Genomic DNA, 14205 nt, shown 5'->3' on the forward strand with positions numbered 1-14205 from the left:
CCCAAACAACAACAACAACAACGTTTAAAAATGTGGGAGCGTCCCTCTGTATCCAACGAGTGTGCTATAGCTGACCGCTTCACCGACAGAGACCCTCCCAGGTGTATCCATGCCGACCAGGGCTCCTCCCCCCTGCTCACCTGTAGTTGATGGCCAGGCGGACGTACTCGGCGCGGTTCTCCAGGGTGATGTGGGCGTGCTTGGAGCTGAGCTGGATGTCTTGCCCGCTGGCGTTGGGCACCGTGAAGGGCAGCGTCATGCCCTCAAACTCCTCCGCCGTCGCCTCGTTGTCCCGGATGTACATCAGGCCCGGGATGAAGTCTTTGTCCACCTGCCGGGAACACAAACACGCCAAGGGGTCAAGGGTCGTCGTGTGAAACGCTTGCCTCATGGTTCGGGCCAAGGTTGAGAGTGTGAAATACATTTCTGCGGTATGTTATCCAAAGACATCATCAGATGCATGTAATTAGGGAACAGGCAGAGGTTAGCGGGCATCTAGCTCTAGGATTCCCTACTGATTGATCTTGTATGGGAGAGAAGCCCACAAGCCACTGTAACCATAACACTAGTGTCGACATTGATGTCAACATTGGCTATGCATCCTGTACCAACGGTGTGCGTGATTGTATGCGTTCTTGTTCTTGTGCCCGTGCGTGGCCCGCAGTCTGCTATCTGAGGTGCACGCCTTTCGCGGTCTTGTGCCGTGCTCCCGTCTCCTCAACCTTTCCAGCGTCTCAAGGCTACAGCGAGGAGACAGAAGGAGTCTTTGTGGAGCGGAGGAGCTACTCCTAGCTTCCTACGCTCTTCCAGCCTGCCGCCCAGGCTCATGACAGCAGCGTGCTCGGGGAGGTCTCCCACGTCCCACACGCTGAGGGGACAACTGGAGCACATGAGCCAGCTCAGAGCAACGCCTCCGCCACAAAAAGGCCTTCTACCCGAGGGATGACGCGCAGTTCAGTGGGTTTACGTTCCTTTTCTGATTCCTAGAGCTTCGCATCGCTCTGTTGTTTTATTGAAATGTTACTTTTTTACAGCATCAAATTTTTATCGAATAGTGAGATTGTCTCACATGTAAGTCACGCTGGATAAGAGCTTTGCCGGCTGAACGACGACACAGTTCTAGGAAAGGGGCCATGGACCTCTGTGGGGGGGTCTCTGTGAGGCACTCTGGCAGTTTATTTACATTCAAATGACCTCAAAAACTGTGGTTTACTTTTCAGATTAATTATGAGTTTGAATGTTGAGGAGATACGCCGATATATGCGTTTGCTTGTCTTGCCCAGACTCAAGACGAAGTTAATTCAGTTTTTGTCTCCAAATTCACCATTGCGATGGCCACTTCCCTTGACGTGCAGAGCTACTGTAGCATAGCTCCTGTGCACGTGAGGGGAAAACACTTTTAATTTCCCTCGAAAGACTTCCGATGCGTTGCGAATAGTCGCTTAATCATAACGTCTGCCATTACGATTTGCCTCCAAACACACAGATAATGTGCCACTATTTTTGGCACTGTGATTTAGGCTACCTGTGAGGCGCCGCTCACGCAATTATACGATCACCTGCTTCTTGCTGGGTAGTCTCCGCGGAGGGAAGCCTGTGGGTGGTGCATCCCAGGTAGCCTAAAAATCCCAGCGCTGAAAGTAGTGCCAGCATGTCTGTGTGCTTGAAGACAAGCTACAATCTTGTTGAGGTAAAATGGGTACTGCAGTCCAAATTCAAGAGTTGTCTCTGCACGCCCAAATCTGAAGACCTGAAGCTCACAGGGGTTGCCAGGTTGCTGAGCGAACACAAACCCAAGATGAGACGAGTGCAACTCCATGTTTTGAGACTGGCGCCATTATTATATTTCTAGAATGACAAGCAACAACGAGTCCAACAATGTTAGTCGATCAGCTACATTTGTATTTTTTCTTTTTTGCAAATTATAAACCAGCTCAGATGGTACACGTGTTCCAATCTCTGCGTTCTCCAAGCAGTCTCCATCTTTGAATGCAGCTCCAAGATTTACCCGTGTTTGAGCATAGCTCTGAACATGGAGCCCTCTCAAAGGAGGACGAGGCTATTTAGGTTGGGTCAAATGTAGTACAATCTCGGTTGATCCAGTTAGTTTGCTTGCTTCCGTGGCTTCAGCACGCTGTGTTTGTGTTCCAATTTGTTTGAATTCGAATGGTGGATCACAACACGCAGGAAAAGACAAAAACAAACGTTCTGACCCAGAACGGACATTTAAAGGAGATCCTACTGGCTGTAGCATCGCTGTCGGCGAGACCAGTATGTTTCCTTCATCTCTGATGACACACCGTGGTCATTTTGTGATTCAGTACAGTACATTGGTTACAAATAGGTACTTTAAAGAGTGCTTGATTCTGGGGCTATTCTGGTTTCTGGCACTCTGCGACTGCGAGTGTTGCTGCTGGGACTCAAAGAGCAGCTTTAGGTTGTAATCTGGCCAGGAATGTGTCCTCTACAGAATACCTCTTATTTAACAGATAAGGAGGCTTGAGCGCTTTCATAAAGTTATGTAAACACCTAAGCTGAGGGAGTTCACAGGGAAGGTGGGCTTCTTTTCCCCAAAACGTTTTTTCCAAGTACCCTCAAATCCTAGTATTCAAGTAGTACTGTATCAAACCCAGTACCAAGTATCAAAGTGGTATAGCTTTGATTCTACTAATGCTCCAATACTCCTTAAGCAGTGAGTACATAATAACAACAACAGAGCAGAGAAGTTCTAAGCTTGTGTGGTGGGTATGGGCCGAGGGTGGCCTACCTCGCTGAGGTCTGCGATGGTGAGGTTCATCCCGGCCAGCTGTTTCCACACCGGCTCAGCCAGGTTGAGACTCAGAGGGCTGCCTGTGCGGATGGCGATGCCCAGGAGCACACCTGCACACACATTCATTAACCATATTAAATACAGACCTTCATTAAGGAAAATTTAATTAGGAGACTCTTTTAAAGACATTCATTAAAGAAAGGTAATGAGGATGTTCATCAGAGACCTTCATTAAATTATCCCCGTGGTTCAGTCTCTTCCCTTGTTTTGCCTTCAATGTACGTAGGAAAGCTTGCTGCATAAGTCGCTCGCTGCACACTTCATGTATAACTAGCTAAACGTCATCTTACACTTCCAGTCCACTTCATGTATAACTAGCTAAACTTCCTTTCACACTTCCTGCATAGCGAACTACACTTCTTGTCCACTTCCTGTGTAGCGGGCTAAACTTTCGGTCCACTTCCTGTGCAGCTAGAGCTAAACTTATTGTACATTTCCTGTGTAGCTTGCTCCCCTTACTCTTCTTTTCAATGGGTTACTTCATCAATAGAAAGGGGTCCGGTATAAAAGGTGCGCAGGCGGTAGATTTACAGGTTTAAGGTTACCTAGGAAACGGAACATGTTCATGTGCAGCGGGGACTTGGCGGCGGGGTTGAGCAGGAAGCAGTCCCGGTTGGCGCCGGACTCGTCGCGTCCGTTGGGCGTGACAATGAGGAGCGGCGTGAGCCCGTTCTGCAGCTCCTCGCACATCTCGGCGATGGACTCGCTGTAGCCCCCGCCGCAGTCGTCCACAGACTCACCTGGAGGGAGAGAGGGGAGGGCGGTGGAGAGGAGGGAGAGGGGAGTGAGGGGACAGACATCTACTATACCTTGAAGACAAGAGGGAAACTCAATTCATAAAAATGCGTGCCCATAAAAACGCCTGCAGAATGCACTAGGATCCTCTCAACTGTCCACCGTCAAACGGATTTGTTTTTTTAACTATATAGTCACGATACATAACGCGTGCAAAGCACAATCTTTAAATAACACCAGACACGTTATGGTGTTGTGTGTGACCCTCCCAGCCTCACTGCTGATTCACCGCCACCGTGCACAGGAGGGACAGTTTGAAGAGGGACAGGACCCCCGCCATCCCCGCCGGGGGGGGGGGGGGTACACCTACCCACGAACTTGACCTTCCAGACGCGGTGGGGCAGCAGCAGGCTGTCGGGACTGAAGGAGCTCATCTTGGAGCACATCTGACCAAACACCGACTTGGTGCCATCGGGGCCCGCCAGACCCCCTTTACTGCGGGACCGCTTCACCTGCAGGGGGGGGGGGAAGAGAGCGAACCGTGACTGGGGTGATCTATGGCTCTCGACCCTTCAGGGAGGAGGAGGAGAGAAATAGAAAGGAGAAAAGGGGAGAAGGAGAAGAGAAGGGGAAAAAGGGGGGTGGGGGTTGATTTGTGATGTGGCACTCTCGCCCTCGGAGGGATAGTAGAGGGAGGGTGAGAGAGGGAGGGTGGGGGAGAGACAGACACCGCAGGCAAGCCAGAAACACAAGAAATAAGAAAGGAGAAGGATAAAGCGAAACATGGAACTAAAGAGAGACGAAGAGAGAGAGAGAGAGGGAGAGCGAGAGCGAGAGAAAGACGATGCTGTGGATTAACTTCTGGGTGTGGAGGCTGCGTGCAGCACGATGGAGTGCAAAGCTGCTAGGGGCGTGGGGAGGGGGGAGGAGGGGTTCAGTCCAGAGCAGGAAGGGGTGCAGAGAGGCCGGAGAGCCCAGTGTACATCACACAGCAAATCCCCTTATGAAAGAAACAGCATGTGACCCAGAACACAAACAAACGTCCTACAGTAAGGGGGGGGAGCATGAGTTGTGTGTGTGTGTGTGTGTGTGTGTGTGTGTGTGTGTGTGTGTGTGTGTGTGTGGAGAAAAGGAGGGAGAATGAGAGATAGAGCGAGTGAGTGAGGTGGGAAGAGGAGGGAGAGTGAGAGATAGAGCGAGTGAGAGAGAGGGGAGAAGAAGAGGGAGTGAGTTAGTGAGGTTGAGAGCGAGAGAGAAGAAGGTTGTAGGGAGAGAAGACCAAAGGCGACTTGAATGTGGTCATGGGACGAGATATATATTCAATGGGTGTTATACCTTTAGGGACAGGAGAGGGAATGACACGCAACATGTGTTTTGCAACAAACAATTTTTATTTTTGTTTACTTAACCTCGGAAAAACTGAGGGAAAGAAAACTCCTTTGCAATGGTATAGAGGGTAAAGTGAAGGTTAATACATCGGCAAAAAAAAAAAATGCTGGGGTTGGAAGAGATGGTAGAAGCATAAGGAGGACGTCTACCTGTATTCTGTTGAGCTCCACAACAGGCCCATGCTGCCTGTCTCTCACCATGGTGGCCTGCACCACCTTCCTGAAGGCTGCTTCCTGTTGTCATGGAAACACAGCATCACGGTTAGCGGCTGAATCGAGCCCTGAGTGAGTTCTCTAGAAAGTGTGAACAAAGCCAGGCAGGCGTGTGATGCTGTGGTTTACCACACTGCTTTGTGTGGACATACAGTAGAATGGGTAGGTACTAGTACATGTTTCATTGTTGAAAGAAATACACAATCCAGATGAAAACACTATAAATATCTCATAGCCCTTCCAAAACCGCCCCTACGATCACCATTATACATCTCCACACCTACGACCCCTATTACACATAATCACCCCTACCATCAGTATTCCATCACCACACCTTATCATCACACAGTATCACCACACAGTATAACCACCAGGACACCACCATTACCCCCCTGCCCCTCGAACACACACACACACACACACACACACACACACACACACACACACACACACACACACTACCATAACCACCACCCTATGATCATCTCCCCCGCCCCGCCCTCTCACCTTGCCCTGGGAGATGAGGATGCCCCTCAGTGTGTCGAAGCCCACTGAGGGTCCGTGGCCCACCTGGCCTAGGCGGCCCTCCAGGTGGAACATGGGGATGCAGGGGCAGAAGAGCTCCGAGATGTGGTGCAGCAGCAGCAGCCGGTTCCTCAGGCCCAGGATGGGGATCTCTTGAAGGTGGTTGTACTCCATCGGAACCTGGAGACAACACGCAGACAGACGCACGGCGGTTAGCAGGCCAACTGCTATCCAGCTGGCTACAGCTAGTACAGCTACACGAACCGTGGTCACAAAGCAGGGGTGAGCTGCTAGCGTGCTAGCTCTACTACACCTGGTGGAGGTGTGGTGGAAGAAGTGGTGTTGTCGCAGTCTTACTGCCATCTAGTGTGGGAAGATGGGATCCACAGGGTAACAGCGGTAGGGGGGGTGTGTGTGTTTGTGTCGAGGTACCTGAGCGGGCAGCTTGCCAGCGTTGGTGGGCTTGCTGGTGGACCAGGCCAGGGTGTGAGCTGACCCGCAGGCCACGCGGTTGATCTTCTTGCCCTGCAGCGCAGCCACCAGCCGCGGCCTCTGGATGGCGTTGGTGGTCCCGTCGCCCAGCTGGCCCTCGTCGTTGTCGCCCCACGTGTACACTTCTCCTGAGCGCAAACAACACCCAGCAGCTTTCTACCGGCACTTGCAAGACTACAAACCAATGCATCATGGGAAGAACTACTATACTATCCAACATTTTTCATTGACACCAATACGACTAGGATTGGAGGATGGTCGACTCTAGGCATCCCCAAGTAGGGTTCCCCCTGCCCCCTGCCTGCTCCTCAATGACCTGTGTTAACATGTATTTATACTGTTAATAGCTTCAGAGTGAAGCAGTTCATCCCTTACCATCCTCCGTGCAGCACACACAGTGCAGCGATCCCGTTGCTATGGCGATGACCTTCTTCCCTTGCAGCCCTTGGACCTGGCGGGGCCGGCGGACATGGTCGTCAGAGCCGTGTCCTAGACGGTGGTAGTCTCCCTTACCCCTTTAGCGCGCACGCACACGCACACACACACACACACACACACACACACACACACTTAAAATGACCTTCTCTCTGGACACAGTCACAAGACCCCTATGCAACATCCTTTACCATGAGACTGGAAGATACTAAGGCCTGGTCAACACACAGTTATAATTTTTCTAAAAACACTATTTTCTCTACGTTTTTTTGGGGTCTAGTCCACACCTCAACCGTGTCTCAGGTCAGTGAACACTTCCAGATTTGAGATTTATCAAAACTCTTGTTTTCCGAGTGTTCATATGACCAGTAAAATAGAGGTCTCGCAAAACGCTGACATCGTGACATCAATTTACTGTACCAGTTTGTATGTTTCTGTACCGATTGCTGTACCAGAAACATACAAACAAGGGCGAACGACCGGTGTGTTTACGCGTGGCTGGTACTGTTTGAATAACATGGTTACGTCGACCTAGTGTTACGTTATCAGTACACTGCTGTGCTGTTGTTGTATCCATAGCTCAGGAAGAAGCCTATTAACGCACAGGCTCCTAATGTTCTTTCTGTGGTGTTTGTTTTTATCGCCAATGCATTCATTCTTTTGAGTTCTCTTGTGGGCAGAAATATCTTCTATAAAAACGTTGGTGCGGACAGGAATATTTTTTACTTTTTATTTTTTAGTGGGGGGAAAGATAGGTTATCAGAAATCCCCTGTATACTTGTGGAAAAAAATATCACCACTTTGTATTCAAAGATAAAAATTGATTTAAAAAACACAGAGGTGATACACTTTGCTTCTCAAAAATAAAAATATTGCCAGTTCATATCCACTGGGTGGGTTGAAATGTACAGCTAATCAAGTGTTGGACTTGATTAACTATGAATACACACACACACACACACACATACATATATATATATATATATAAATAAAACTCAGTACATACCAGGTGTACACAGCCCCAGACTTGGTGAGGGCCACAGAGAACTGGGAGCCACACTCCACCTTGACCACTCCCAGACCCGTCAGGGAATCAATCTGAAAGTTCATGGGGTCACCAATTAAAACAAGGGTCAAAGATCAAAGATCACACACCAATCACACAAGCCATCAGTTAGCATTTGTCATCTAGCAGACACTTTTATTCAAAGCAACTTTCATCGCTTGTCTGATAGACTACGGTGAACTACATTCAATCGTTATTTATTGAACACTGAATATTAAATAATAATAAATCATTAATGACAAAGCAGCTTTTCAAAATAACACCTGGAACAAGAACAGTGAATTAATTTGTGCAATTATAACGATACAAATATTTATATAAAAATTGACGACGTAGTTAAGGCTGCGGGAAACCCTGGGTACCTACCTTCATGGGCACCTTGCAGCCGTCGCTGCCCCCTCTCCCTAGTTTCCCATAGTCCCCGTCGCCCCAGGACCAGACCATGTCCTCGTCTGTCAGACAGAGCGTCTGGGCGTCCCCGCTACCACACGCCACGTCCATGACCCGGTGGCCCTGCAGAGCGTCCACCTGGAACAGACAGAAAGGCACACACATGAAGGTATAGACATACAATTATAGACATAGACCCCCAAAGTTACACACTGTTCCATATCAAACTATTATGCACTATAGATGTATAAATGTATATATATTAATGACTAATGCCTACCCTTACCTTACTAATTAACATAAGCGCTTTACACACTGTCCAGCTGTTTCTATATGAACCAGGTAGGTTTTGGTGGTGCTTAACCTCGCTCGTAAGTGGCTTCGGATAAAAAAAGGGAGCTACAAGAAAAGTTAAAGTGCTGCACAAAAGCTAAAAAGAGTGGTAGTGCAGTAAAAAACCAACATCATAACATCATAAAATCGAAATTGCTGTCTAGAGTCGACAACTGTTTCTTAGTTCCTCAAGGTCCCCAACATAGGTCATGGTCAACAAGAGCCAGATGCCAGACTACCAGAGTGGGATAACCACGCACCAGTTTGGGTTTGAGCTGGTCCTCGCTGTCGCCGTGGCCCAGCCGGCCGTAGCGGCCCTTGCCCCAGGTGTAGAGCTCTCCGCTGGATGTGATGCAGGCGCTGTGAGCTCCCCCGGCCGCGATGTCAACCACCTCCACGCCCCGAAGGGACTCGATCACCCGAGGTCGATCACATGGGCTGACAGGAGAGGGACGTCATGGGGTCAGACCTCAGATAGTTAGATCTCAGATAATAAGCAGTAACTACGGGTAACAGAGGAATCCCGCGGCAACAGCACAAACCCCCCTTAACAACGGTTAACCTTCGGTTACAACAGTAACCATCGGTTACAACAGTTACCCCCGGTTACACGCATAACACCCGGTAACACCAGTAACCCCGGTAACAACAGTAACCCGAGGTAACAACAGTAGCCCCTGGTAACAACAGTAGCCCCCGGTAACACCCATAACAACCAGTAACACCCATAACCCCCGGTAACAACAGTATCCCCCGGTACTGGTAACAACAGTAACCCCCGGTAACACCGATAACCCCCGGTAACAACAGTAACCCCCGGTAACACCCATAACCGCCGGTAACAACAGTAACCCCCGTTAACACCCATAACCGCCGGTAACAACAGTAACCCCCGGTAACACCCATAACCGCCGGTAACGACAGTAACCCCCGGTAACACCCATAACCGCCGGTAACAACAGTAACCCCCGGTAACAGCCATAACCGCTGGTAACGACAGTAACCCCCGGTAACACCCATAACCGCTGGTAACAACAGTAACCCCCGGTAACACCCATAACCCCCTGGTAACAACAGTAACCCCCGGTAACAACAGTAACCCCCGGTAACACCAGTAACCCCCTGGTAACACCCATAACTGCTGGTAAAAACAGTAACCCCCGGTAACACCCATAACCCCCGGTAACAACAGTAGGCCCCGGTAACACCCATAACCGCTGGTAACAACAGTAACCCCCGGTAACACCCATAACCGCTGGTAACAACAGTAACCCCCGGTAACACCCATAACTGCTGGTAACAACAGTAGGCCCCGGTAACACCCATAACCCCCGGTAACAACAGTAGGCCCCGGTAACACCCATAACCGCTGGTAACAAAAGTAGGCCCCGGTAACAACAGTAGCCCCCTGGTGGTCCCCTCACCTGCGGTTGCCGTGGCCCAGCTTGCCGTCCTCGGCCTCCCCCCAGGAGTACACCTCCCCCTCGGAGGACAGGGCCAGGCAGTGCTTCCCCCCAGAGTTCACCGCCACCTTCCTGATGAACACGTGCTGGATGGACTCCAGCAGGGTGGGCGTGGACACAGACTCCGTGCCCCCGATGCCCAGCCGGCCGCCTGCCCCGTAGCCCGTGGCATACAGCTGGGGAGATGGATCTATCATGTTAGGATGTCATGTCTGCTGAGGGATTTGAAGGAATGAAAACTGATATCACCAGATAATCGTATTACCGTTGGTATTACCTGGCTGTGACAGCCTTATTTCCTGTCTGGGATGAATAAAGTGCGATCTTATCTTGTCTCATGTCTTTATATTGTGTGGCGGTTTGACATATTTTAGGATTGTTGTCACGTTATTTAAACTGGAATAAATCAAAGCTTAAGAGTCGAGAGGTTAAACATTTAACCTGGCGTTGGTTTATTCATGTTACTTTTTATCTGGAATAAATAGTTAAAGAGTCAAATATAGACACAGGAATTCTCTGCCTCGTGATGGTTGGACTGGAATAGATTCCAAGTGGATATTATAACGTGATATTGGGGTATTCATTGACTCAGTTATTTAATAAATGTCATTAGTATATGCTACATGTGAACCTCCTAAGATGGCGCAATTTGATATGTTCGCTATCTCAGGATATTGGGCAATATCCCATGATTGAGATCTCAACTCTGGATATTGTTTTCGCGTGCGTGACGGTCGACAAATAATCGCTAATAAAAACAAATAACCCCGGCAAAATATGTTATCTTGTCTATTTTTTGAGTCTTCACGTGTAGTGTACACTGAAACAATTATTTACCTCAAGCTCCGTGAATAGTGGGGAATAGCCCAGATACCTTTGGTCTCGGGGGCTATTCCCCACAATTCACTTTGTCTTCAGCGAATAATTGTTAAATAGTCAGAGCCTCAACCTTTACATCGGTTGAATCATACCACCTAATACAAAAAGGTATAAAAGAAACCCTCTCCTCATATTATCTAATATAAAAGTATAAAGAGTAAAACCTATAGCTTTACAATATTATCTTATAAAAAAGTATAGAAATGTAGTCATTTGGGTTAACCTTACTATCAAACAGTAAAGTATCAAGAGTTACCCTTTAGTTTCATCACACTACCTAATAAAAGAGAAGTTAAGTAAAACGCCTCAGACCTTCCCGTCGGCCGTGACGGCGAACAGCGTCTGCTCGCCGCCGATGAGCTGGACGGGGCGCAGCGTGGCCAGCGCCTCGGTGGGGGTGGGCACCTTGACCTTTGCCCCCTCGATGCCGCCCAGCTGACCCCGGTGGTTGTGGCCCCAGCCGTAGATGGTGCCGCTGCCCCCGGCCGACAGGGTCCAGTCGTCGGGCCGGCGGTTCATCCACTGGACCAGCTGCTCGTCCTGCTCCCGGCGGAAGGTGTCGTGCTTCTCGTGCAGGCCGCTCATGGTCTCGTGGTCCGCCATTAGCTCGCAGATCTTCTTGGTCACCTGCGGGGAGGGGGGGGGGGGGGGGGGTCAGGTGGGAGAGGAGGAGGGGAGAGGGAGAGGGAAGGGAAGGGGTTAAGAAGGGGATGTCCAGGTATGGATAAGAAGATTTATGTGCGAGAGAGAGAAAGGCGGGAAAGGGATGTAGAGACAAATGGAGAGAGTGAAAGATCGAAACGGAGATAGACAGAGACAAAGAGACAGAGACAGAGAGAGACAGAGACAGACATAGAGAGACAGAGACAGAGAGACAGAGACAGATATACAGAGAGAGACAGATATACAGAGAGAGAGACAGAGACAGATATACAGAGAGAGAGAGACAGAGACAGATATACAGAGAGAGAGAGCCAGAGACAGAGACAGATATACAGAGAGAGCCAGAGAGAGACAGAGGCAGATATACAGAGAGAGCCAGAGACAGAGAGAGACAGCGAGACAGAGTCAGAGACAGACATAGAGAGATAGAGCCAGAGAGACAGAGAGAGACAGAGACAGATATACAGAGAGAGACAGAGACAGATAAACAGCGAGACAGAGACAGAGACAGACATAGAGAGATAGAGCCAGAGAGACAGAGAGAGACAGAGACAGATATACAGAGAGAGACAGAGACAGATAAACAGCGAGACAGAGACAGAGACAGACATAGAGAGATAGAGCCAGAGAGCCAGAGACAGAGAAAATGAGGTGGGGCGGAGGGCTAGATCCATCGCAAGAGATCTCTCTGTATCGGGACCACTATATAGAGAGGGAGACATTGATAAGAGGAGCATGTCCCCTACCTCGTCCAGGAAGGGTCTGGGCAGGCCAGACCGTTTGTCCAGGGCAACGGCCACCCTGGAGGCGGTGCAGTAGCGGCGGAACCACGCCCACTTATGGGTCTCGGCACAGCACGGCAGGGTGTCCAGCTCCAGGTCACAGGCCAGGGCCGCCAGCACCTGGAGCGTCCCATGGTAACAAAGATCATCAGAACAACAATGGTAGTGAAGATATAGCAACCGCAATAACAAGATTAACATTATCGAATAATGCAGATTTTACTACATTAATTGTGAGCAACATTCAGTAGGAAAAGTGTAGTCTTGATAATTAATTAATAAAATAACTACATCTGTCGGTTTAGCTCAGGAGGTAGAGCGGGTTGACTTGGGCTTACGGGTTCCGGGTTGAACCGGAATGTTGCTAGTACGATCCCCGGACACTGAGTACAGGGTCGAAGCAAGACCTAAACCCTGAATGTGTGGATGAATGGTTTTAAGTTGCTTTGGATAAAAGCGTCTTTTAAATGCCCTGAATGTAATGTAAATGTAACAGCAACACCATAAAACAACATAGAAAAAAATCAAAACAAAGAAAACATTGAAATGAGTTGAAAACTATAAACAGTGAATGGGTGGTGAGCTTGTCCTTGGTTCAGCACATGCTACTGATGTTAAGCTGAAGAGCAGCGGGCTATGGGTGCACCTTGGAGGGTGATAGTTACTGTTGCTAATGCTGAGCTCAAGCGCCCCAGGCTCGGAGTGTACCTGGAGGGGACATGGTTACTGTTGCTACTGCTCAGCTCAAGAGCCCCAGGCTCGGAGTGTACCTGGAGGGGACATGGTTACTGTTGCTACTGCTCAGCTCAAGCGCCCCAGGCCGGGACTGTACCTTGAAGAAGGGGCTGTGCAGCAGCTGCTTCCCGCCCCTGACAATGGGATCCTCGTACTCGTACTGCCTCTGTAGCGCCTCGGGGAGACCCTTGACCAGGGCGGCCAGCGCACTGCCCGTAAAACTCTGAAAAGCCAACACACATACATTACATAACAATGGCTAAAAACCGTACGCCACCCATGAAGTTCTAGAGCAGGGTTTCACAAACTTCTTCATGCCGGGACCCCCCTGTGGAGGCATGTCTGGCACAATATTTAGTGGAGTAAATGAGGCAATACATCTTTTTATATTGCCATGTGAGGGCTCCATTTAAAAGAGCGCAAAAATATTTGATTTCTTCCTTATGATCAAATAAAACAAATTACTCACGTTATTATAACGATATTATTTTGTGTCACTATGGTTTTGCAAGCATATCTTTGGGGCTTTGAGCCCTCTGTCTACGAGTATGTTTGTTCTCTATCTACTGTGTGTTTTGCCCTCTCTATACTGTGTGTGTGTGTGTGTGTCCTCTCTATACTGTGTGTGTGTGTGCCCTCTCTATACTGTGTGTGTGCGTGTGCCCTCTCTATACTGTGTGTGTGTGTGTGTGTCCTCTCTATACTGTGTGTGCCCTCTCTATACTGTGTGTGTGTGTCCTCTCTATACTGTGTGTGTGTGTCCTCTCTATACTGTGTGTGTGTGTGTCCTCTCTATACTGTGTGTGTGTCCTCTCTATACTGTATGTGTGTGCCCTCTCTATACTGTGTGTGTGTGTGTCCTCTCTATACTGTGTGTGTGTCCTCTATATACTGGGTGTGTATGTCCTCTGTCTACTGGGTATTGGTGTCCTATCTATTGGAGGAGGATGAGGGGTAGATTTAGAGGGAGTGAGACTTCTGGACAATGCACACCTGCCGGGGGTCTAGTCCGAAGTAGCAGGGGCTGGGTGTGTGTGTACCTCTGTCTACTGGGTCTGTGTGTGTACCTCTGTCTACTGGGTCTGTGTGTGTACCTCTGTCTACTGGCTGTGTGCCCTCTGTCTACTGGGTCTGTGTGTGTACCTCTGTCTACTGGTTGTGTGCCCTCTGTCTACTGGGTCTTTGTGTGTACCTCTGTCTACTGGGTCTGTGTGTGTACCTCTGTCTACTGGTTGTGTGCCCTCTGTCTACTGGGGGTGTGTGTGTACCTCTGTCT

At 49.3% G+C, this 14205-nt stretch overlaps 1 protein-coding gene across 1 annotated transcript in view; it reads right to left on the bottom strand.

The window, feature by feature from the left end:
* Nucleotides 1–14205, bottom strand: part of herc2 (HECT and RLD domain containing E3 ubiquitin protein ligase 2) — a 72900-nt gene that overhangs the window by 3220 nt on the left and 55475 nt on the right. Inside the window, 16 exon segments of the mRNA XM_079739638.1 lie at nucleotides 58–139; nucleotides 141–331; nucleotides 2768–2880; nucleotides 3376–3570; nucleotides 3936–4077; nucleotides 5104–5187; nucleotides 5674–5871; nucleotides 6124–6311; nucleotides 6559–6698; nucleotides 7625–7716; nucleotides 8051–8212; nucleotides 8668–8845; nucleotides 9832–10046; nucleotides 11062–11376; nucleotides 12159–12314; nucleotides 13027–13152. Coding sequence (XP_079595764.1) covers nucleotides 58–139; nucleotides 141–331; nucleotides 2768–2880; nucleotides 3376–3570; nucleotides 3936–4077; nucleotides 5104–5187; nucleotides 5674–5871; nucleotides 6124–6311; nucleotides 6559–6698; nucleotides 7625–7716; nucleotides 8051–8212; nucleotides 8668–8845; nucleotides 9832–10046; nucleotides 11062–11376; nucleotides 12159–12314; nucleotides 13027–13152 — 2577 coding nt within the window.

The sequence above is a fragment of the Pollachius pollachius genome, assembly GCF_949987615.1.
Source record: "Pollachius pollachius genome assembly, chromosome: 7".
NCBI classification, from domain to species: domain Eukaryota; kingdom Metazoa; phylum Chordata; class Actinopteri; order Gadiformes; family Gadidae; genus Pollachius; species Pollachius pollachius.